Source organism: Bubalus bubalis, chromosome 3 (assembly GCF_019923935.1).
Source record: "Bubalus bubalis isolate 160015118507 breed Murrah chromosome 3, NDDB_SH_1, whole genome shotgun sequence".
Taxonomy (NCBI): domain Eukaryota; kingdom Metazoa; phylum Chordata; class Mammalia; order Artiodactyla; family Bovidae; genus Bubalus; species Bubalus bubalis.
In genome coordinates, this window is record NC_059159.1 from 40,727,210 (window position 1) to 40,752,318 (window position 25,109).

A 25,109-nucleotide genomic window follows, 5' to 3' on the forward strand; every position below is an offset into this window, starting at 1 on the left:
TGCACGAGATTGCAAACTCCTCCAGAGCAGAGGGCCCAAAGCTGGCACCACCGCATTGCCGAGGGGCACACAACAGGTAGCGGTACCAACTGGACGCCCCCGGGACATGTAACCAGCATTCAACTCACTCCAGAAAAAACACTTAACAATTGCAGACAAAGAAGACAGAAGGGAAGAGTCAAATGGAAAAGAACATAAGAGTGTTGGGGCCGAGTGGTAAGAGAGCTTCTAGCAAAAAAATGCAAGTTCTTCCATTAGGACGTTGTTTTTTTTTTTCTGTAGGACAGAACTCCACATTTTTATCACAGATTCAGAACCGGCTCTGTGTGGCACTGAAAATGACATTTCAAATGCTCTTTCTATTTAGCTATCTCTTTGTTGTGATTAGATATTTTTCTGTGGAAAAAAAGCATTAGGAAACCAATTACTCTGTCACTCTCCCACCCCCAAAGGAGGCAGGAAAATGCAGCATCTGGGTATGGTACTCACAGGCACCCAGACTCAGACACAAAGACTTTCAGGGCCCATCCACACCTCCTAAACATCTAGTCTGCCTGGTCACGTGGAGGGGGGATACAGCATCCTTGATCTTGCTCCATTTTATCGGCCTCTAGAAATTCAAGGGCAAACTGATAGCATACTGCATAGCCTCATATTCTTTGCCGTAGGAAAGATAAGAAAATTCATCCTAAGCTATTTTGGACTTTTCTGGGCGTTGGAGTGCTCTGGAGATTAGGACAGGCTGGTGGTGGACACTGTCCATGGTAGCTCAGGACTATTAATGAGTTGAGGGGCACTCGTGAAAGGCCGGACGGGGGCAGCTGCTCCCTCACCAAGCCCTCCACTAAATTATTACATTCGCTGAATTCGTCTTTTCTTTCACTCCTCCTCCCTTTCCTTGACAATTCTTTCATCTCTGTCCTCCCACACCTCGGTTGTGTCTTTTCATCCTGTTCAGGTGTCTCCCACAAGATACTGTTTTAGGAAATTTTCCTATCTTGTGAATGCCTGCATCTTAAAAAAATTTTTTTATTGGAGTATAGTTGCTTTATAGTGTTGTGTTAGTTTCTACTGTACAGCAAAATGAATCAGCCATACATATATACACATATATCCCCTCTTTAGGGGAGATGCCTGCATCTTCAAAGGGACTCCTTGAAGCCCAGAAAACCGCAAATTCAAAGGGGGATTTTCCAGCTGGGTGAGCGAGGAAGGCCTCTAATATTGAAAGAGTACCTATTCTGGGCTGGACATTCCAGATACTTGGTGTACTGTTAACAATGTTCCCAAATTCTCACAGTATCTCCAATGAAATAGGTATTATCGTCTCCATTTCAACAGGAGAAATTAAGGACTTCCGGGCGATAGAGTGTAGAGTGTTAGTTCACATCTAGAGGCCCTGCCTGCTATCTTCCCTATTTCAAAGATGCAGCCAGTGATATATGAAGATTCCAACAAAGAAGCTCAACTGTGCTCAAAAACAAGGTCTACATCTTGATGGATCAGAAACTCCCAATATTTATGATTTTGAGGGGCTAAAGGCACAGCTTGCTGGGCTCAGGGTCTGGAGGCAAGTGGAAGCAGCTGGAAGGCTGGTCTTTCAAGGGTATGGGAACTGAAAGTGTCCCGTGGGAGGTGGGGGACCAGAGCTCGAGTTCCTGAGAATGGAGGCTGGTCATTCTCCACTTGGGAAACGAGGCTGAAAGAAGCAGAGGTGCTGCTCCACCCCTCTCCTAAGAGTAAAGCTGATCTACGGATGTGAACACTGATACAGGCTGGAAGAAGTACACACATAGCCAGGGCCTGGCCAGACTGCTTATGTCTTTGATGTTGGACTTCAGGGATAATCCCATTATTACTGCGGACACACAGCTCATCACTAACCCAAGAGAGCTGGCCCTGTGCTGAGGGACCTAGGACCTAGGTGGAGGCAACTTGAAATCACTTGGCAAGGAGAGCTGGGTGGAGGTGATGAGCAGGGGGAGAAAGAGAGAGAGAAACTGACTCCCACTCAAGATGAGTGGACAAACCTTAATTCTAAAACACCCTATCATGAGAGAGACAGCCAGCGAAGAGTTAGCGAGCTGCAAGGCAGTTCTGAAGAATTTACCAACAAGTATCTCAGAAAAGATAAAGAGAGGACTTCCCTAGTGGTTCGGTGGTTAAGAGTCTGAGCTTCCACTTCAGGGGGCATGAGTTCAATCCCTGGTCAGGGAACTAAGATCCGGCATGCTGCAAGGTGTGACCAAAAATTAAAAACAGAAAGATAAAGAAATAACTGAGAAAGCACAGTTGGGAGCTATGGAGGATGCATGGAGGGGCTCAGAAAAGTATCTTGCAGGATTTCCAGGAGACTCAGATGGCAGGGCAGCAAGATTCAAGGATGTCATGGCTGAGGACTTTCTGTAACTAAAGACATTTTACAGATCTTAGGATGAAAGGCGCATATTAATCATCAAGCAGATAAGTAAAAAAAGTAAATCCACATTTGGATAGCCTGGAGCATTCTCCCTCCACCTGACTCCTCCTGTTCCTGAAATTTCCGACCCATGACCTTCCCCAGGAGCAGCCTGACCATGTCCTCCACTCTTCTGGCCCCACTTCCCATCCTGGTACAGGGAGGAAAGTCCTGGGTGTGGGGGTTAGGAGACGTAGGTTCGAGCCTCCCCATCTGTTTTCACCTCAGAGTCCTCAATGAGCCTTGATTTCTTCCCTTAAAATGGGATCAGAACTAGAATGATGGAAACTTAGAACCAGAAGGGACTCTGGGGACAGCGTCATCACAAGACCATGGTGTTAGACCCACTAACTAGCTTGGTGACCACAAGATGCTTAACCTCCTGCATCCGCATTTCCCCATCAATAAAAGGGGATGATAACAGCGCTAATCTGTGGGGTTGCATGGGGGATTCCCAGGTAGTGCTGGGAACCTGCCTGCAAATACAAGAGACCTGGGTTTGATCCCTGGGTTGGGAAGATCCCTTGGAGGAGGGCGTGGCAACCCACTCCAGTATTCTTGCCTGGAGAATCCCATGGACGAGGATCCTGGCGGGCTGCAGCCCACAGTATTGCAAAGAGTCAGACACGACTGAAGCAACTGAGCACACACATGGGGTTGCACAGGGATGAAATGAATTCCTGCATGTAAAGGACTTCGCGTGGTGCGAGGCCCAGAGTAAACCTTCAACCCAGAGCAGCCATTTCTGTTACGATAAATACAGACCCCCCACAAATGTCACCTGCGCCTACACTCAGTGCGAGGGGCTCCCTGAGGAAACCAAGGACCCCAGGCAGAGCAGAACTCGGGCCCACTGTGGCCGCTATGCTGGGGAGCGCCAAGCCAGCAGACTGCCCCTCCCCACCCTTGCCCCTGGCTGCCCTGGGTAGGCCACCCTCCTTGACCTCCTGCGAAGCCCCTCCAAGCAACCAGCTATGAGCCTCCCCCAGTGCCAGTGTGCCCTGCCCCGACCTGGCCGGTCCCTCCCCCCACCCCACTGCCCGGGTACCCTACCTCTCTCTGCTCACTGCAGATCTTACACAACCACAGGGGCCGTTTCTGGCCGGGAGAGGCCTCGATCCCGCATTTGGTGCAGACTTTCTACAAGAGAGAGGACACAGGAATGTAAATACTCAGTCCCTTCCTCCCCGGCTGAGGGGCTGGGAAAACTATAACCCAGGAGCCCTCGTCATCTTCCGAGGGCACGGTTTTTGCTTCAGAGCCGCAAGGGGAGATGACCCGAACGACACAGATCATCTGAACCCAGCAGCTGGCTGTGGGGCACCAAGGATGTATACCCATCCTTGGATGGCCGCGATAGAAATTCACCCCCGACAAGTACATCCTGTTGGGATCACATCAAAGAAGTAAGCTTGCAGAGAGTCACAGCTGCATGACATTCAACAGCAAGGAACTGGAAACAACCCAAACGCCCAGTACCAGAGGCGGAGCAAACACAGCCAGGATACGGCCTTCACAGGCAGGCTGCGTCGCCCCTGGAAGTGCGGGCAGGAATGATGCTATTCAACAAAGAGAACATATACGTGGATATAACCACGCAGAAAACTCACTCGTGTGCCTGACAAGGTGAGGCGATGATGTAGTGAGAAATACCAGTGCCCGCTTAGGCACTTCCTTGATGCCAAGGCCCTTCACTTAACCATCCCAGCCACCCCAGTATACATAAGTGGGCCCATCTTGCAGGGAGTAGTTTGAGAAAGTCCTCACGTTCACACACCAAGGAACAGACTCAGGTCTGCCTCTCGAGCTGTTATATAACAGCCTCTGGACACATAAGTAGCCAGAACCTAGTTTCTGCGGCGTTTTTCCTTCTACAGAATTGCTTAAGCTCATCACTTCTAAATGCGTATTTTGCTTCCTCCAAATGCACAGCCACAAGCAGCAGCGGGAAAAGCCAAATGAAACGCACCAGGAGGCAGAGGGGGACTTGGCGGGGCCTGAGACCTCGTCCCGGCTAACCCAGCAGAGTCTGATTAGGGGACAGTGTCTCCTCCTTACAAAACAGCCGCACCAGCTAATCAGTCAGTCTTTCTGCTGCCTGGAAGCTGCCTGGTCCCTGCAGGGTGGGGAGCTCTCTCCCTCCCCCTCCCCCTAAGGGAAGGCTGGATCCGTGGCTTGGCCTTTTCTGCAGGCTGCCAACTGAGCAAGGAGCACACCTCTCTGCCGAGAGGGAAATGTCACCAGCTTGGCTTTCCCGAGCATGTTGCCACTGCCCGATGGGGAGGCTGAGCCTCAGGAGGTAGGGAGCCAGTTCGTGGCAGGAGCGGAGCTATGATACATCATGGGGGGGTGGTGTCTGCACTGGCCTCCATTCGATGCTCAGGTACAAGAGACATCACTTTTCTTTGATTTCTCCAAATACACTGTAACCGGCTCCAAGCTCAGCTCCCTCCGGTTGGCAGGACAGTCCACCCCAGTCTGATTAGGCCTGGCTCTCACGAAGATCTCAGGCTTGGGGTCTTGGCAGTGCAGTGTGTCTGGGAAGGGTCCCCTGGGTGCTGTGGGGCCCAGCCACTCCTGTGCCAGGCCTGGGCTGGGATCTGTGCCAGGCTGGGACTCGGCCTCTCTGGGGGCCCACAGACTGTCCACCTGGAGCTCCAAGTCATCAGCCCTGACCTGGTTTGGAGATCTCCCTCCCCGCCTAGAGCTGCCTCTTGTTGCCCTTCCCAAAGTTTGCCCCAACCCTTCTACCTCGAGGACAGGGCCCCCCATAAGCCTATAAGCCCCGGGCCTCAGGAAACACACATGGGCCCCTCCTCCCCGGGGTAAAGAGAGGAACGAGGTGCTGAAGCCACTTGGCTGTTTTTCTTGCTCATCCCCATGACCCTGTGTAGATGAGGGAGTGTGAGCCGGCCACCACGTCAACTCAGTGCAAAGGGAACACTGCACAGTCATGTCAAGGACAGCCAGGTCTGGGGGAGGCCGCTAGCTTCCCTGCCGAGTGGGCTTCCACTGAGCAGAATTGCCCTGGGCAAGTGAGTGCCGGCTTCTAGGGGTTGACCGTCTCATGCTTCCTGTGGCCTGAAACTGCGTCTCAGCGTTAGACAAACCAAGTCTACCTTCTGGGCCTAACTCACATGCTCCACGTGTTCCTTTTGCAAAGGTGCATCCCGGCCCAGAACATGCTCAGGGAAAGGGGGGTGGCTCAGGGTGTGGCCACAGGGTACAGGCTCTGGGGCAGGAGAGTACAGAGTCTGCCATTTAGAGGCAACCTTAGACTGGCCACTAACCTTCTCTGGGCTTTGTTTCCTTGTCCTGAAAACGGTGGTAACAAGCAGGTGCATGCCACCGCTGGGAGGATCAAGGGAGCTGATTCACAAAAGTGCTCACCAGCACAGTACACGGTAAGAAGCCAGGCAGTAACCAGAGTACTGCATGGCCATCTCAGTAAAGTATACCACACCCATCAATCATATAGGCCCAAACCCAGAATCAGCCTTGATCCTCACTCTCCCTCATACCCACCTAAATAATCCATCTCCAAGAACTCTAAATCTCACTCAAACTGTCCGCCCCCTCCACATCCACACCCACCTCCTTGTGGCCTCAGCTCGCACCCCTCTCCTCTTGCTCCACCGCCTGGCCCTCTACTCTCCAGCCCCAGCCATGCTGACCTGACTTCAGGCCCTGGTCCTCTATCTGCTTTTCCTGCACCGGACCTTGGCACCTGCTGCTTGTTCCATCTGGGATGTACTTGGTCACACTCTCTGCTTATCAGCCTACTTACCCTTCAGACCTCGGCAAAAGCACAGCTCCTTCAAGGAAGCCTTGTCTGACTTCTTACCCAGTTGGAGCTTTCCTACAAGGCTCTTGTCTCTTCTCCTCCACTGAGATCTTATCCTCATCCTCCTGGCTATGTAACTACAGTCTCTTCCCCTGTGAGCTCCTGGAGGACAGAGGCCATGCCTGTTTCTCTTCATCCTCCTGGTTCCAGTAGCAGCATCATGAATTGTTGTAGAATAAACGAAGGAGCAAAAAAGAGCTACTAAAAAAAATATCTAATGAATGTATTTATTTGGCTGTGCTGGGTTTTAGTTTTGGCATGTAGGACTTTGTTCTCTGACTAGGAATTGAACCTGGGCCCCTGCATAGGGAGTACAGAGTCTTAGCCACTGGACCACCAGGGAAGTCCCCCAAGAAGAGCTACTTTTAATATTACACCTGAGAAGGCAAGAGGGGGTCCCTCCTGGAATGTGCTGACCAGCTTGGGGGAAAAGACACACAGAGACAGGAAATACTCACTTGGCAGCTGGGGGCAAGGAATGCCTGGTCCATACTGAGTGATGCTGACTGGTGGAGCAATGGGAGACCAGACCGGGAAGAGCCTCGTTCAGGGTGGAGTGTTGAGGTAGGGGTGGGGGTTGGGAAAGCTGCCAGTTGGCCTCACTCTAAGTGTACAGCATGAAGCCAGGCTGGCCTGCCCACAGAGGAAATGACACCACTGGTCCTTTACTAAGAATAGGGGGCAGGAATGTGTGCCCTGCCCTCCACGTGACCACTCCTGATTGCTCCCCTCTCCTCCGGGGATATCCTGCAGGCCACCTGTGAGTGCAGACTGGGTCCAAGGTCTATGGGGCGCCCTCCTCAGCATCCCCATAATCCAGGCTACTTGGTTACCCCAAGACTCCCTGGAACCCCACCCTCCATCCAACATCATTACCTTCACCATCCCACACTGCTGGCCAGAGTCAAAGGTGCGACACGGTCTGGGATACCACAGAGCTTGGGCACCTCACTTCCAGGCCGGCCTTCACATCCTCACTGGGAGCCCCTGACTCATTCCACACAGAGCCCCCATTCTCCACGGCGGGTCCCCAAGTGAGAAGTGAAAGTGAAAGTCACTCAGTTGTGTCCGACTCTTTGTGACCCCATGGACTATACAGCCCACAGAATTCTCCAGGCCAGAAAACTGGAGTGGGTAGTCTTTCTCTTCTCCAGGGGATCTTCCCAACCCAGGGATTGAACCCAGGTCTCCTGCATTGCAGGCAGATTCTTTACCAGCTGAGCCACAAGGGAAGTCCAAGAATACTGGAGTGGGTAGCCTATCCCTTCTCCAGGGGATCTTCCCAACCCAGGAATTGAATCGGGGATCTCCTGCATTGCAGGTGGATTCTTTACCAATTGAGCAATCAGGGAAGCCCAAGGCAGGGTCCCCAAGCTGCCACCAACTAGAAGGGAGCAGGTGCCTCATTTTGCACGGCAGGAATAGAGATGCAGACATAGAGAACAGGCCTGCGGACCCAGTGGGGGAAGGAGAGGCTGGGATGAATTGAAAGAGCAGTATCCAAACATATATATTATTGATTAGTCTCAAGTTGTGTCCAGCTGTTTTGTGACTGCCAGGCCCCTCTGTCCATATATAAAATAAGTAGCCAATGGGAAGCTGCTGTATAACACAGGAAGCTCTACCCAGTACTCTGTGACAACCTAGAGGGGTTGGATGCGGTGAGAGAGGGGTTCAAGAGGGAAGAGACATATGTAAAAATAAATTAATTAATTAAAAAAAAAAAGAAGGGAGTGGGCACGGTGCCTGCATGTAGGAGAGAACGAAAAGGCTTGAACCCTTCCAAGAGCACTTGGTACTCAGCAGCCTGAAGGCTTCACCACGACATCAACATCCATCACAGAGAGAGCGGTGTTCCTGACGCTCAGCCAACCAGAGAAAGATGAAATTGTGCTCAAATGTTCCATACAAGGAGGCTGGAAAAATGCACACTGTGCAGAAATGAATAATGAAGGTGGTTAATTTGAAACTATTTGGTGCTTCAATTCAATAAGCATTGACTCAACAACTGGATGGAAGGGGATGTTCTAGGAATGAAGAGGATGAACAAGGCATGGCCCTTTGTCCCCACTGAGGGTCCCATCGAGCAGAGGACTTGATGAATGAGCCAAACTCATCTGGAAAAGGACTTGCCCAAGAGTTTCAGCCAACGCAAGTTTGTCACCGAGACGGTCTCTCCCTAGGAACCAGGCAGCAATGATGTTCCCAGAGTGGTCGCTCCCCCGTCCCCCCCCCCGGGAAAGCCCGGGAAAGAAATGGCTACATCCAGACAACCATCACAGCACAGGCAGGAACAACGCCAAGAAGTCAGCCCACGCATGCGCATTTCACGTCACCCACCATGTCCCCAGTGCTAGAATTTGAATTTTCAACAGCAAGAAAAATCCGATTGCGTTTTGGAGAAAGGTACTCTGCAATAAAAATGATGATATAAATGAAACACGTGAAAACGGTCACGACGGAACCGTGTATTTACTGACACGGAACAACGTTCACAATAAATGAAGTTTTGAAAGCAAGTTATAAACAGAAAGTCTAGTGCGTTTCTCTCCCATATAAATGTATATGTGTTTGTAGCTATCTAGAAGTCAATACATGCACAGAAAAATACCTGGAAGGAACAGGCCAAAATGCACATTGAATTGTGCTACATCAAAATCTATTTTAAATGGGTAAGCAGAATTCCTATTTAAATGAAGCTTATGCTAAATGTTTCCCGAAATCACTTGCCCCAACTTAAGTTTTTGGCCAGATCTAGATTTTTGTGGGTCAGGATGGATTAAAGAAGCTGAAATCACGTGCACAACTGCCTCCAATGCCCAGACCCTGTAGCTGGTGCCAATGGGTCAGCGACCCCTCTGATTGCAGCCTCAGCCCTGCTCAACTCCGAGACATCGGTCAGGCTTCATCTCCAGCCTGGAGGGCTGGAGTGCAGGGGCTACATGTGGCCTCCTTGCCGCAGCGAGACTTGGTATCTGAAACCCGGGGCATGTTGCCAAATGACTTTAACTAGATACTGATGTATTGGGTTGGCCAAAAATTTTGTTTAGGGTTTTCTGTAAGATGTTATAGACAAATCTGAGTGAACCTTTTGGCCAACCCAATACATCTTATAAATACTTACATACTTTATTGAGCCTGGTTGCTACACCAAGCATCGAGGTAGGTGTTTTATGTAGAATCTCATTTCATTTTCACAACCACCCTAGGAAGTGGGTATTGTCCCTATTTTATAAACTCGGGATCTGAGGCTTGAGGCTAAGTAACTTGACCATAGGGAACTGGGATGTGGACCCCATGCTGTTTGAGCCCCAGGTCTCAGCCCAGACAAGACTTATCCAAGCCTTCCTTCCTCCCTGGCAGCTCAAATGGAGGCAAGGCTGGTTCCCTGGGCCTTGGCCCCTTCTCCAGAACTCCAGATTCGGTCAAGTCTCAAGTGGGAGAGGGCGTAGTGCCAGGCCCCTCCTCTTGTCATTGGGACACAGCCTGGGGGCCAGTGGGGCAGAGGGCAGGCTGACCCAAACCCTGACCGCTACAAATACGGAGTCACTAGGGCCCTAAGATGCACAGTTCTAAGAACGCCAGCCACCTGCTGCTTGGCCTGAGACAGGAGCCAGGAGGCGACCAGAGAAGAGTTTCAGAAGGAAGACAAGTTTCTGCTTTCCACCCCAGTCCTGTGCCAGGGATAAGCAGCCGTCCTGCATCCCGGCTGCGGATGGCAGGTGCACTAACCCACACAGGGCCGGCCTCCTCCCAGTGGGCCCTCCCCCGCTCACCACCAGATGAGCCACTGATGCCACTTGGGGACCACCTGCTAATCCCAGCCCTGGGCAGCCCCCAGCCGCCAGCCACCCCTCCCAGCTGAAAGGCAGCACTGCAGATTTCAGGATTCGCTTCCAAAATACCGCCTTCCGCCCGCCTGCCACTTGCTACAGTCAGCACTGCCTCCTGAGTGGAGAGGAGGTTTTAAAAGGAGATGGAAGGAGCTCGAGATGAACACTCATGAGTGCAGACTGAGAGATCACACCTAAGATGTGCTTTGGGATCATCTCTATGCTCGTGCCCCACTGTGTGTCTGATGGGGGCTGGGGTACCTCGGGCAGGATGAAGCCGCCAGGAAATGGGGGGACCACTGCCTCTCCACCCCCACCTGCCCCCATTAATTCTTCCTGGTCCTGGTTGTCCTCAGCATCGCCTCTCAAAACAGAGACCCCCATGCTTGATTTTTGCCTCTTTTCCAGGCAAACGTGGGAAGCAAAGATTTGAGCTGTCTTGACGGGCCCCAGCGTGCACCCAAGGCACGCAGGGTGGGTGACAGGAGGGCAAGCAGAGGCAGCCCTGGCTGCAAATAAGAGTTTGGGCAAAGGAGTGGAGACAGTTTTTCACTCTGAAACTGAGAGGGAGGTTTTAAAAACCAGAAGATCTAATAACATATGATCAAAGGGAGACAGCATGAGACATGGGTCTCGAGGAATTCACTCCTTCCTTCAGCAGGCATGTCGCAGACACGTGGGCACACAGCCCCTTCCAGGGAAGAGACACACCAAGGCTGGCCTGCATGGACAGAGCAGCTCTGAGCCCTGCCGGGACTGAAGCCGGCTGATGCGGGCACACAGAGTGGAAATGAATTACACACACACGTGGAAAGGACGAAGGGCTGGAGGGGACGGCCGGGGATGGTTTCCAGAGCCGGCCTGGCTCAGGCAGGGAGGGGTCAATGTAGACCCCCCAGGCTGGGGTGCGTCCCTCACTGCATGCTTCCAAGAGTGTCCTGCTCACTTTTTTCAAACATAAAATGCTTTGAAATTTCAAACAGCATTTAAAAAGGTAGAAGGTTTCCACATAAAGAGAGCCTGGGTTTTGAAAGGCTGAACGAAGGTGCTCCAAAGACCCTGGTCAGGCGGCCCGGTGGGGACTCCACACTTGTCCCTCCCGACCTCTAAGGGGACCTCGGGTCTCACGGGGTCTTCTGTGGGGACAGGTAACAGCACTGAGTCTCCCAGGGGCGTGTGAGGATGGAAATCACTGTGCGTCAGACATAGGAAACAAACTTCAGGTTACCAAAGAGGAAGGCGGCGGGGAGGGATACGTTCGGAGTCGGGGATTAAGATACACACTACTGTATATAAAATAGATAGGGACTTCCCTGGTGATCCAGTGACTAAGACTCCTTGCTCCCAAGGCAGGGGGCCTGGGTTCAATCTGTGGTCGGGGAACTAAGATCTCATATGCTGCAACGAAGACCTGGAACAGCCAAATAAATAAATAAAATAAAAATAGATAGATAACAAGGACCTACTGTATAGCACAGGGAATTACATTCAATATCTTATAATAACCTATAATAGAAAAGAATCTGAAAAAGAATAAGGATATATATGCGTGTATAACAGAATTACTTTGCTGTATACCTGAAACATTGCAAATTGACAATACTTCAATAAAAAAAAGAGAAAAGGAATCAGTGAACGGTTCTATCAGGAGTTCTCAGACACAACCCTCATAAAATCTCCCAGGCTTGGTGTACACCCCAGGGCCCCGTCCCTGGACCAACCTGCTGAAGGAGGAAGCTCTAGGGTGGATGAAGCCCACTGCACCCGGAGGGCTCCCTGACCTGCACCGAGCTTTCCTTAAGCTTAAGCACTAGGCTTCTGGCCCCTGGTTAGCTCCTTCCAGCCCTAAAGAAACTCCTTGCTCCTGGAACTGACCCAGGCCCCCACTGAGCTCTTCAAGTGCTCCAGCCTCTCAGCCACAGGACCACATAGCTACATCTGAATCCCTGGATCCATGGTCTCCCAGGACCACTGCATCACACTGGCGGCTGCAGCTCTCCGACCCCATACTGGCCAGGAGGGACTCAGCACAGAGGAGGGCCCAGGTGGTGGAGGAAGCGGGCTCATGTCCCGTTGCTCCCCACCGAGTGGTTACTTAGAGTTACGACTCATAATAATGATAATAGTTGCCGTTTATTGAGCACTTACTCTATGCCTGGCACCCGGCTCAGTGCTCAACACCCATTATCATTATCACATTTAATCTCGTTTATGTTCACAACAGCCCTGTGAGGGAGGTTTTATGATCTGGATGTCTTAGATGATGAATCAGAGGCCCTGAACTCTTGGGTAGCTTGGCTAAGTTCATGTCACCAAGAGGTGGCAGGGCTGGGATGGGGACCCAGGTCCATAATCATAAAAGCAGGAGCTTATATAATGTGGACTGTGTTCTGGGCACAGCAGGAGTGCTTCATACGGACAAGTCTCTCAATAGTGACGGCCCAGGTAAGCTGTCTGGGGTCACACAAGAGGAGTTAGTAGAAGGCTGGGCTGGGATCTTACTCCCGTTCACTGACAGAGAGGAAGTGGATGGAGTTCTCCTATGGACAGTGGTGGTCTGTAGACATGTGGCTGAGATAGACCCTGGCCATCCTGGGAACACAAACTCACTGCATTAAAGACCCCAGACACAGCCAGCTCCAGCCTCCCCAGCCCGGCCCTGGTTGCATAACCAACCGCTGTTTTCCTGAAGCTTTGGGCTGGGGCCTCCTACAGACAATTCCTCACCCAGAGGTGTGTCTGCCACCTGGTAGCCACCTGGCCCAGGCTCTGTTACAGGAGCCACAGCCAAGGGAGAGGCCTGATCATTTTGGTTTTCCGCCCTCATATCCAGTGTCCTGAAAATGCCCTGTTCCTCTCGCAGCACCCCAACTAAGGCTATAGGTACGCCTGGCTCCTCTGGGGCTGCCACAAAGATGCACCTTGGAGGGAGGGCCAGGCAGGGAGCCCCTGGCCAGGTGTGCCAAGTAGATCCTAGCTCCCAAATTCCGTAGCCCTAGGACCTGTGACCAGCCAGTGGGCGGGGTCTCCAAAGACTGAAGTCTCAGCCCTGCTTTTGGAATGCTTGTTATATCCATGAGAAGGCAGGCAGGGGCCTCCAGTGAACCTTCACCTTCCCTCCCGCTAGAATTTGGTGGGCAGCCACTTCAGCTGCAGGCTGAGTCAATGACGTCAAGAGCATTCAGCAAATACTCCCTAAAGTCCTGCTCCTGGACTAGGTGGAGAACACGGTGAGGCTCACAGGCTGGAGGCACAGAGACACAAGGACGGATGCACACATATGCGAGAGCCTTCCTCCCTGGCCCCTGCCTAACTCTCCAGCCTCACCAAGCCCACCACACCAGCCCCCAAAGCCTCACTGCCTGTTCCTGACACTCTAGGTACTTCCTTGCCACTATGCTTTCACCCAGGCTCTGCCTCATGGCTAGTGAACTCCTATGCATCCTTCAGGAACAACTCAAATGTCTCCTCCTCCATGACTCCTTCCTTGATTTTTCCCCAGGGGAAGTACAAGTCACTCTTTCCTGTACACTCCTAACAGGGGTTGGCATTTCTAGAGGAGGGTTAACTGCATCATACTGAAATCGTCTCTCCTGTGACTGTGCCCCCTTTAGAAATAGGACATTGTTGTTCATGCTTAAATCCCCCAGTTTAGCAGGCACCTGGCTTGTAGCTGGCTAGGAGGGGAAGGAGGGTCTGACTGACAAGCACCACATGCTGTGGGACTGAGATTCTGCAGACATCTGGGGGCTGCTATTGGCTTTTAAGGAGGTAAGGGATATGATCAGATCTGAGTTTCAGAAAAAAGGCCTTGGCTGAAAACACAGATTCAGTGACTCACGGTCAATTTGTCCTTCATATTCTCAGCAGAGGCTCTTTTTCCAGAACATTCCCAGATGCCTATGGAACTTCCGATCCTAGCTGGGTTTGGAAGGTGAGGAAAAGGAAGGATGCTGGCTTATCCAAGGCTGCCAGTCGGCCAACAGGATGGATGGTGGTGATGTCAGCAGAGTGGGGACGAGCGGCTGCCACAATATTTAGCTTTGGACTCACTGATACTTGCAGCGCGAGGGGACTCCTTGGAAGAGCTGTCTGGTCCCAGTTGACACCCAAGACCAGAGCTTGGGAGGAAGGCAGGGACAGAGACAACGGCAGGACAGCACGTGGCATTGGCTGAAGCTGGGGCACTCGAGGGAAGTGAGAGGCCATGCAGACCAGTGATCATTCAATGTTAATCCGAGTGTGTCTCCTCTTGGTTTCGCCATCCCTAGGACAGGTGTTTCAGGAGAGCTGAGGCTTGGCCTGACCCCTGAGGTCACTCTGAAACCTGGATTGCTGCTTGGCACACTGTAGATGCTCAATAAATGTTTGTTTAGGCTAAAGGAGACGTGAATGTTTGAGTTCTGAGCGGGAGAGCATAAAAGGAGGAAGGGTCTTCATGGGGGCCAGGACCCAGGGAGCAGGAGGGGCCCCAGAGCAGAACCACAGGGCCAGGCCGGATGCAGACAGCCAGCCAGACAACACACTTGAGTTGCTGGGCCAAAGAGTACAGGGTGGGGAGTGGGGAAGTTCTTAGGGAGGCTGGAGAAGGCCAATCCAGGGACCACCAGAAGCCAAGTTAGCATAGATGCCCCAAGCTAAAGTCAGGAGGTTCCCTGGCTTTGCACCAGCCCTGCATGGACATTCAGCCCCTCGGCAACTCCACCTGTCCCAGGGGTCAGCACCTTTTCTCTGTCTCTCCAGAATCATCATAACTCGCAAAAGGTTAGGTTTCAGACTTCCCTGGCAGTCCAGTGGTTAGGACAACACCACCAGGGCGTGTGGGTTCAATTCCTGGTCAGAGACCTAAGATCCCGCATGCCAAAAAACCGAAACGTAAAACAGAAGCAGTATTGTAACAAATTCAATGAAGACTTTAAAAATGGTTCACATTAAAAGAAAATCTTTATCAAAAGATGGCTTTATGCGAAAATACCCTCTCCCTTCTCTGTGTACCTCCAGGGCCTGGACACATTAAATATCTTCGAAGCCAGTCTTTGGAACTGTCATTGGAACTGCCTGTCATTAGAACTGATATATATATATATATAATATATATATATATATATATATATATAAATTTGAAAAATAGAGCAGCCTCAACAAACACCCTAGGGCTTCTTAACATTCCAGGAGCAACAGCACTAATGATCAGTTAAGGACCCTGGTGATGCACAGGAGCAGAGCTCCAGGGAGCGCGGAGACAGGTCTGGGCCAGGTAGAGTTACGTCTGATCCTCAGGCCTTAGAACTCCCAGCCTGGGTGGGTTCTTATGCTGCTGAAGTTGGCAGCCTGTGCTCAGGGAATGAATGGACTGAGGGCCCTGGATACCACATGGAGGTGGTTAGACTTTATTCTAAAAGTACTAGGGAGCCACCAAAGACTTTAGCGGGAGGGGAAAAAAACCCCACACTTGAGCAAGACCAAGGAGCTAGAAAACAGATGAGACTCCCCTGTAGGCGGTCAGGAAACGGGGTGGGGAGGCCCCGCAATGGCACCCTGGTGCTCAGGCCTCACACCCTGCGGGGGCGCCCAGGCTACACTCCTGTCTGCACCTGGAAACTCAGCCAGGCAGATGAGGTTCTTGGGCAGAACTACACCTCTGAAAGGCTTGGCAGGTCACGACCCCTCTCAGCCTCAGTTCCTCCACCTGTAACCCGGGGGAGTCATTCCTCCTATGGAAGGCAGGATGACAAGGGTTGAGGAAAGGGTTTGGAAGAAAGAGAGCTTAAAAGCCCCTCTGACAAAGGCCTGGCTCTTTCCAGGTTTGGACGCCCAGCCTAAAGGGCATCCTGGGTGAGGAGCTGGCTCCCCCGTGCCCCGCCATCTGCAGAAGCTGTGCCCTGGTGTCCCCGTGGGGCAACAGGAGGACAGGCTAAATCCACCTCCAGTTAAGGTCAGTGAACAGCAAACAGCTGTGCAGGAAACGACGCAGCAGGAAGAAACAGGGGCAATTTAAGAGCGATGAAGAATCGCTGGCCCCGTGAAGGGTGGCAGCTTGTGAGGCACAGCCGGCGAGGTGAGGGCCACGTGGGCGGTGCCGGCCACAGCTCAGACTGGAAATGTCATTATCTGTTATTTACCGCAACAGAGGACGGGAGGCTGCACCAGATTACTGTTCCTGGTAACAGCCACTAAACAGATTTCCCAGTACGGCTTCCTGCTGCCGGTGCGCTCTTGATGGACGATATACTGACCAGACCTGGGAGAAGAGCCACTGAGGGAGGTGGCAAGGGGTGTCGGGGGTGCTGGACAGAGTTCTTGGGGGGAAGCCTGGCCGGTGTCCCCAACCCTAACCCAGGCCTACAGAGACTCTGCCCACTCAGTGAGGGGCTGGCCTCACCCTAACCAGTTTATGACTCAACAACCTCAAACATCTCACATGTGTCTAGCTGCTGCTCGGCCATCTCAGGGTGTCTGGGGGGCGCTTGGGATACCACACTCAACTGTGAATGGTGAGCCTCAGTGTTGGGGTTACCATCCCTGCCCCAGTACTGGGAGCACTTAGCCAATGGCCTTCATACCCCATGGCAAGCACCAGACAGCACCTTCTCTCTCTCTTTTCTTAGTATTCTCTGACCAAGGCTTGAACTCATACCCCCTGCATTGGGAGTGCCGAGTCTTAACCACTGGACACCAGGGCAGTCCCTAGCTCTCTTTACTTCCTAAACAACATGTGGGCAAAGTTCTAAAGCAAGAGGTAGGAGGAACTGTGAGGCTCTGGCTGTGCCAACAGGAGCAAGTTATCCCTCTGAGCCTCAGTTTCTCCATCTGGAAAATGGGTATAATCATCACTGCCTTTTTTGGCCTATGGACCTTCAGGGGGTTGTGAGGGGCTTATGGCATCATCAGAGGAAGAGGGAGCTCTCAGGAGCACATGCCCACCCCCACCCCGGCTTCCTCCTACTGAGAGGACACGGGCTCCATCACAGCCTGAGCCAAAGTGAATTGGGAAGCAAACCCACCAGGGTTTTAAAATAACAACAAATCGAGCTGTGTTCTGGAGAGAGATGAGCTTCCAAATCACAGTTGCAGCTGCTGCTGCTGCTCCTTGATCTGGTGGGGGGGAGGGGCGGAAATCCCAGGGGAGCAGGTTTGAGGGTAGTAGCCCTGCAAGGACTGGGATGATCTGAGCTTCCTGGGAGGACACTGGTGGATAGCCCCAGAGACCCTTGCCTCTAATCCCTCCAACTGCTTCCTTTCACAGGGAGCACAAGAGAGGCGCAGAGGAGGAAGGGGTTTTGACCCAAGGTCACAGGGGTAGCCCAGAGCTGAGCTCTCCTGCACTCCTAACTTCCGGGCCACGCAGTAGGGCAAGGGTGCAACAGGCAGATATGAGTTTAGGTAACATCGCATCCCCCCACCCCACCAGCTATGTTTGTCCTCTGATGTACACAGGGACCCATGCCCTCAATGGACTTCAGACACGGGTGGGATACGCGTGTCTGGGGGGAGTGCTGAGCAAAGGGAGACAGCTGAAGCCAAAATGCAGAGGCTACAGCCCTGGGAGAGATGTAGATGAGGGGAGAAGCCAGGTCTAACAGGATGAGGCGATGTCTGCAGCAAGAGGCGATGTCTGCAGGACCCCCACCCCAGTCCTCTCCCTGAAGTGTGTAAAGAGCCTGAAAAAGCAGCAGCTACAGGAAAGGGCAAAAACCCCCTAATATCACCCAGCCAAGAATGGAATTAGATTTCCATATATAGACCTGGAGAGGATGTCTTTGATATGTTATTAAATAAAAAAAGATGAAAAAAGAGAATTATAGAGTAAGGAGTATATTATGGTCCCATTAACAAACATGTATATACACACACCTGTGTTCATTTGCCTGCATGTGGAGAGAGATACAGAAGGACAAATGTGCAAGCTGCTAAGGTCAGAGGTAGGGCAGGGGGTTAATGTTTTATATGCTCTGTATTATTCGATTTTTATAATTACTGCACACTCGGTGCCAGCCACTGTTTCTTAGAGCTTACCATGTATTTCACTCAATTCAATCCATACCACCTTATGACATAGGTGAGAAAACTAACGCAGAGAGGTGAGGTGGCTTGCCCAAGCCAGGAGGAGAACCCAGGCACCCCGAATCCAGGGCTCTTAATCTTTATGCGATAGTATAAATCACTTTTCAAAATTCCAGAAAAAGGAAGTCAATAAGAAAATAAAGGATGCCATCTCACTAAGTCGTTCAATACTTTGGAACCCAAGCAACTGACCCTGGATCCTCCCACCTGGCAAACTCAACGGTAATGAACGGGTGTGGGGAAGAGGTGGGGAAGGAAGCCACACCCCTTTTCACTTCTGTGTGGTCCAGTGCCCAGGGTGGGGCTAATGGACCGGGTCAGGGTGGCCACGTTTTTGGTAAAGGGCCAGAAAGTGCAGGATCGTGACCTGTTAGGGCCTGGCCCAGAGTGAACTCAGTCACTGGCAGCTTTTGTTATTTCTAACCCTCGACTGTCTTTTTTCCCCCTTATTTATTTATCTGGCTGTGCTGGGTCTTGGCTGCAGGATCTCTCACTGTGGCATACAACTAGATTCTCTCGCTGAGGCGCGTACCTCAGTAGTTGTGGTGTGCATGCTTAGTTGCTCTGTGGCATGTGGGATCTTAGTTCCCCAACCAGGGATCGAACCTGCATCCCCTGCATGGCAAGGCAGATTTTTAACCACTGGACCGCCAGGGAAGTCCTTCTTAACTGTCCTTTGAGTCCCCATCTTAGTCGTTCCTGCCTGAATTCAGGGCTTTATTATTGCTAATTGGATAATTCCACATCTGACAGGCTCTTTCCAACCCACGACACATTCCCACCTCCAAATCCGCCTCTGGATGTAAGCTCCCCAGAGACCTACCCAGCGGCTGTCACCTCCCGCTCAGTAGCGTTTGATGCTCTGTGGCCAAAGGCCTGGTACACGGGGCCACTTGGTGACCCTCACTTCATTCTCTCCCTCCCTCAGGCTGCGTCTCGCCATCACCCCCTCCTTCTTCGCCCCTTTCCCACAACCACCAGCTCTGCCAAACACCCACCAGTCCCTGTACTTCCTCCTGAAATGTCCCCTGCCCCCCGCCCCCAGGACCTGGGTAGCCACCCTCCAGGCTCAGCTCAAAGTGAGCTCCACTTTGCAAGCCCTTGTACCTTTCAGGTGCCAGCACCCCCCACAGCCCTCCACTCTGGGATCCCCCCACAATATCTGAGTCTATGGCACTTGTCATGCCGAGCTGTGTTATCTGCCATCAGTGGTGAGCTCCTGAGGGCCTGCCTAGAAGGTGCACTAAGTAAGCAGGGTTCTCGGCTGGTCTCTCTCCAGGACACTCTGGGCCTTGTCACCAAGAGCCCAGCCTGGCTTTCAGCAACTCCCCCACTGCTCAACTAAAGAAAGCTGAGTGCCGAAGAATTGATGCTTTTGAACTGTGGTGTTGGAGAAGACTCTTGAGAGTCCCTTGGACTGCAAGGAGGTCCAACCAGTCCATCCTAAAGGAAATCAGTCCTGAATATTCATTGGAAGAACTGATGCTGAAACTCCAATACTTTGGCCACCTGATGCAAAGAACTGACTCACTGGAAAAGACCCTGATGCTGGGAAAGATTGAAGGCAGGAGGAGAAGGGGATGACAGAGGATGAGACGGTTGGATGGCATCACCGACTCAATGGACCTGAGTTTGAGTAAGCTCTGGGAGTTGGTGATGGACAGGGAGGCCTAGCGTGCTGCAGTCCATGGGGTCGCAGAGAGTCGGACATGACTGAGCGGCTGAAGTGAACTGAATCGAACCACTGCCTTTGTCCTGACGACCCTGAGCTGAAGGTCTGCATCAAACCTGGCTGACCTTTGATATTCGGGCTGATATTCGAATGGGCTCTGAGCTGCACAAAGTGGCAAAAAAGAAGCTACATTTGGGGCGGAAAGGCCAGGGCATGGGCTCCAGAGCAGGGAAAAAGAAGTGTGCCTTGATGGAGACGTTCTGTTCATCAGACTCCTGGGTGAGCAGATGTTCCATGATGCCGTGTGCTGTCTGGTCCAAGCCTCCGATCCCCGCAACGGCAGCCAAGTCAATTCGTGCCAAGCAGCCAGAGTGGGCCCTCGGGTCAGACGAATTAAGTGACTTTTTCCGGGAATTTAGGAACCATCAGTGGCTGAATGAAAAAATCCATCTTTGTAATGAGGCACAAACACACGTCTTCTAACATCTGAGTCAGGTTGGGGAGGGGAAAGGACGCGGTGGGGCCAATTTGGAGGCAGCTCAGATGAGAAGGTTCCAGGAGGCTTCTGCCTTTGGGGCCGCACCTGAGGGACAGAGGCGCTGAGGGCAGGAGACAGACCAGGGGACAGAGAGCTTGGATGACTTTCACTGCACCCTTGCACAGGAGGGAGGCCCTGGGGGAAAATGCCCCCCTCCCAACCCTCGTGCACTGTTGGTGAATTGTAAAATGATGCACCCGCCAGTTGAAAAGAGTCTGACGGGTCCTCAGAAAATTAAACAGAATTATCCCATGATCCAGCAATCCCACGTATGGATATATACCCATAAGAATTGAAAGTAGAGTCTCAAAGGGATATTTGCATACCCATATTCACAGGAGGGCAGGAGGAGAAGGGATGAGATGATTGGATGGCATCACTGACTCAATGGACATGAGTTGGAGCAAACAGTGGCAGATAGTGAAGGACAGGGAAGCTTGGCGCATGGCAATCTGTGGGGTCGCAAAGAGTTGGACACGCCCGAGCGACTGGACAACAACAACAACAAATTCACAGGAGCACCAACCATTCACAAGAGCTAAAAGGTGGAAGCAACCTAAGTGTTCATTGACGGATGAATGGATCAGCCAAATGTGTTACAAATATAATATTATTATTTAACCTCAAAAAGGATGTTACAATATTATTATTTAACCTTAAAAAACTAAGATCACGGCATCCAGTCCCATCACTTTATGGCAAATAGATGGAGAAACAGTGGAAACAATGGCTGACTTTATTTTTGGGGGCTCCAAAATCACTGCAGATGGTGACTGCAGCCATGATATTAAAAGATGCTTGCTCCTTGGAAGGAAAGTTATGACCAACCTAGACAGCATATTAAAAAGCAGAGACATTACTTTGTCAACAAAGGTCCGTCTAATCAAGGCTATGGTTTTTCCAGTAGTCATGTATGGATGTGAGAGTTGGACTACAAAGAAAGCTGAGTGCTGAAGAATTGATGCTTTTGAACTGTGGTGTTGGAGAAGACTCTTGAGAGTCACTTGGACTGCAAGGAGATCCAACCAGTCTATCCTAAAGGAAATCCATCCTGAATATTCATTGGAAGGACTGATGTTGAAGCTGAAACTCCAATACGTTGGCCATCTGATACAAAGAGCTGACTCATCTGAAAAGACCCTGATGCTGGGAATGATTGAAGGCAAGAGGAGAAGGGGACGACAGAGGATGAGATGGTTGGATGACATCACCGACTCAATGGACATGAGTTTGGGTGAACTCTGGGAGTTGGTGAGGGACAGGGAGGCCTGGTGTGCTGCAGTTCATGGGGTCACAAAGAGTCAGACACGACTGAGCGACTGAACTGAACTGAAAAAGGAAGTTCTCACATGTGCTATCAAGTGGATAGACCTTGGCAACATTGTGCTGAGTGACAGGAGCCAGTCACAAAAAGACGAACACTGCACGATTCGTTTATATAGGTATCTGGAATTGTCAAGCACACAGAACAGAAAGAATTGGGGTGCCAGGGGCTGGGGTGGGTGGGAATGGGGAGTTATCAGTTAACGGGTATAGAGTTTCAGTTTTGCAGGATGAGAAAGTTCTGGAGATGATGGTCGTGATGGTCACACAACAATGTGAACGTAATTGATGTTCCTGGACTGTACATTTAAAAATGATTAAAATGGTAAATTTTAACATTTGTTTGTCTTAACACAAATTAAAAAATAAATAATTTTTAAGGACTCCCCTGGTGGTCCAGTGGCTAAGACTCTGTGCTCCCAGTGCAGGGGGCCCGGATTTGATCCTGCTCAGACAACTAGGTCCCACGTGCCACAATTAAAGATCCCACGTGCTGCTACTAAGACCTGGCACAGTCAAATAAATATTTTTTAAAAAACCAAATACATTTCCCAAGGCTATAGCCGCCATCAATAGTGATTCCTCTGGTGGATCTGGGCAAAACCAATAGAAAATTTTCTGTAAAGTATTCAGCATTCAAGATGTCACTAAGAACACCCATGATTCATGGGAAGAGGTCAGAGTTTCAACATTAACAGGAGTTTGGAATAAGTTGATTCCAGTCCTCATGGGTGACTCGGAGGGGTTCAAGACTTCAGTGCAGATGTGGCGGAAAGAGCAAGAGAACGAGAAGTGGAGCCTGAAGATGGGCCTGAACTGATGCAGTCTCAGGATAAAACTTGAACAGATAAGGAGTTGTTTCTTACAGCTGAGCAAAGAAAGTGGTTTCTTGAGATGGAATCTCCTCCAGTGAAGATGCTGTAAAGACTACTGAAATAACAAAGGATTTAGGATATAACATAAACTTAGTTGATAGCAGTGTCAGGGTTTGAAAGGACTGACTCCAATTTTAGAAGAAGTTCTATGATGAGTAAAATACTATCAAACAGCATTCCACACTACAGAGCAAGTGTTCATGAAAGGAAGAATCAATCACGGTGGCAAAATTCACTGTTGTTTTATTTCAGGGAATTGTTGCAGCTGCCCCAAAGTCCAGCAACCCCCACCCTGATCACAGTGAGCATGGGGAGGGCGAGGGGAGCACTGAGGCAAGAAGCCCCCAGCAAAAAGATTAGCCCTGCATGAAAGGCTCAGGTGATGGTCAGCCTTTTTCAGAAATCAAGTGTTTTAAAATTAAAGTGAAAGGGTTAGTGGCTCAGTCATGTGTGACTCTTTGTGACCCCATGGACGGTAGCCCACCAGGCTCCTCCTGCCCATGGGATTCTCCAGGCAAGAATACTGGAGTAGGTAGCCATTCCCTTCTCCAGGGGATCTTCTGCATTGCGGGTGGATTCTTCACCATCTAAGCCACCTGGGAAGCCCTGAAATTAAGGTATGTACTTTTTTTAAGACATAATGCTATTGCATACATTTAGACTACATAATAGACTAACGACAGACACATAATAGACTACAGTAGGCACTTCCCTGGCGGTCCAGTAGCTAAGACTGTGCTCCCAGTGCAGAAGGCTCGGGTTCAAGCCCTGGTCAGGGAATTGGATCCCACATGCCCCAACTAAAGATTCTACATGCTGCAACAAAGATCGAAGATCCCACATGTCGTGACTAAGACCCAGTGCAGCCAAGTAAATAAATATTAAAAATAATAGACCCCAGTAAAGTGTAAATATGACTTTTATATGAACTACGACACCAGCAAATTTGTTGCTTTATTGCAATATTTGCTTTACTGCAGTGGTCTGGAACCAAACCCACAGTATCTCTGAAGTATGCCTGTACAGACTTTTTTGTATATATATTGAACTTGATACAACCACATGCTAAATTCACCAATATCCACCTTTTGTATTTAGAGTCTTTCAGATTTCCTGGTTATATGATCATGCTTTCATGACAGCGACAGTCCTAGCTATTCTCCAGTCCGTACGTCACACGTTTCTTTTTCTCGCGTGATTGCCCTGCTTTGGCCTCCAGCACAATGTTGAAAGAAGTGGTGATGAATATACACAGAACTTGTCTTATTCCTGACTTTATGAGAAAAGTTTTCAATATTTAACTATCGAGTATGATGTTTCTTCTCCTCCTGTGTTCTGCTTCTCCAAGGAAGGGAAAACGTGACATGTGAAGGCTTCCATCTGAAAGAACGGAGAGGCAGCATGGCAGAATGACTCAGCCCAGGGAACCCAGCTCCCCACTACCTGGCCAGGGGCCCAAGCAGGCCACACCACTGAACCGAGCCCCTGTTCTCCATCTGTGGCTGGAACAGCCTCACCTCCCCTGCCTCCCGATGGCTTTGCCTTAAGGACCAAAAAGGATGACTTCTGTGAAAGAGCTTTATAAACTCCAAAGGACATCACGCGGTGAGACAGTGGTCTCCGTGGCCACTGTTTGCAAGAGTGAGGACGGTCTGAGGGAGGGTGCAGGAGACTCTTAGGCTGAGGTTGTAGGGCTGTGGTGCAGGGGAGGGCGTGGGGAGCAAGACGAGCAGAGAGGAGGCGGTCACTGAAGGTCCTTCACCACTGCCCTAAGCCAGGCCTGGGGCTGCGACCTCAGAGCAGGGGTTTTCCAACTCAAGGAGGAGCAGAACCCCCAGGAGTGCTCTTGTTAAACACACTGCCTCCACAGGCAGCGCTCCTATTCAGTAGGTGCTATGGACTAAGTGCTTGTTCCCCTCAAAATTCGTGTATTGGGGGCTTCCCTAGTGGTCCAGTGGTTAAGAATCTGCCTGCCAGTGCAGGGGACATGGGTTTGATCCCTGGTCCAGAAAGATCCCACATGCCAAGGGGCAGCTAAGCCCATGCAGCACAACTACTGAGCCTGTGCACCGAAATTACTGAAGCCTGTGAACCCTAAAGCTCATGCTCCAAACAAGAGAAGCCACTGAGACGAGAAGCCTGTGCACTGCAGCTGGAGAGGAGCCCCGCTTCGTGGCAACTGGAGAAAGCCCGAAGGCAGCACCAAAGACCTAGCAGAGCCAAAATAAATAAACTAATTTTAAAAATTCACGTATTAAAGTTCTAACCCTCAGTGTGGTGGTATTTGGAGGTGGGCCTTTGGGAGGTGATGAGAGTTCAAAGAGAGTTCAATGAGAGTTCATGAGGGTGCGGCCCTCGTGATAGGATTAGTGGCCCCAGGGTTACTGCCTGTGGGGGTGGTCTGCGCTGACCTCAGCAGGATATCCCTCCTCAGAGCCTTAAGTAGGGTGGGGGCAGGGATCAAGTTCTGGCCTGGTCCCTGTCCTCCAGCGCCCCCATCCT

General features: G+C 51.0%; 1 protein-coding gene and 1 long non-coding RNA gene across 10 annotated transcripts in view; both read right to left on the reverse strand.

Annotated features, from left to right (window-relative positions):
* RPH3AL (rabphilin 3A like (without C2 domains)) overlaps positions 1-25,109 on the reverse strand; it is a 137,552-nt gene that overhangs the window by 50,305 nt on the left and 62,138 nt on the right. For 8 of the 9 annotated variants that reach the window (XM_044940596.2, XM_025280904.3, XM_025280905.3 and 5 more), the window contains one exon: positions 3,512-3,598. The exons of the other annotated variant lie outside the window; for it this stretch is intronic. In XM_044940596.2, the coding sequence (XP_044796531.2) occupies positions 3,512-3,598 (87 nt within the window). The remainder of the gene's footprint in view (positions 1-3,511; positions 3,599-25,109) is intronic. 9 annotated transcript variants of the gene reach the window in all.
* LOC123332983 lies at positions 20,303-20,791 on the reverse strand. Its single transcript, XR_006550214.2, has 2 exons — positions 20,736-20,791; positions 20,303-20,454 (listed from the first exon to the last, which is right to left on the reverse strand). It is a non-coding gene; the product is annotated as an uncharacterized LOC123332983 (long non-coding RNA).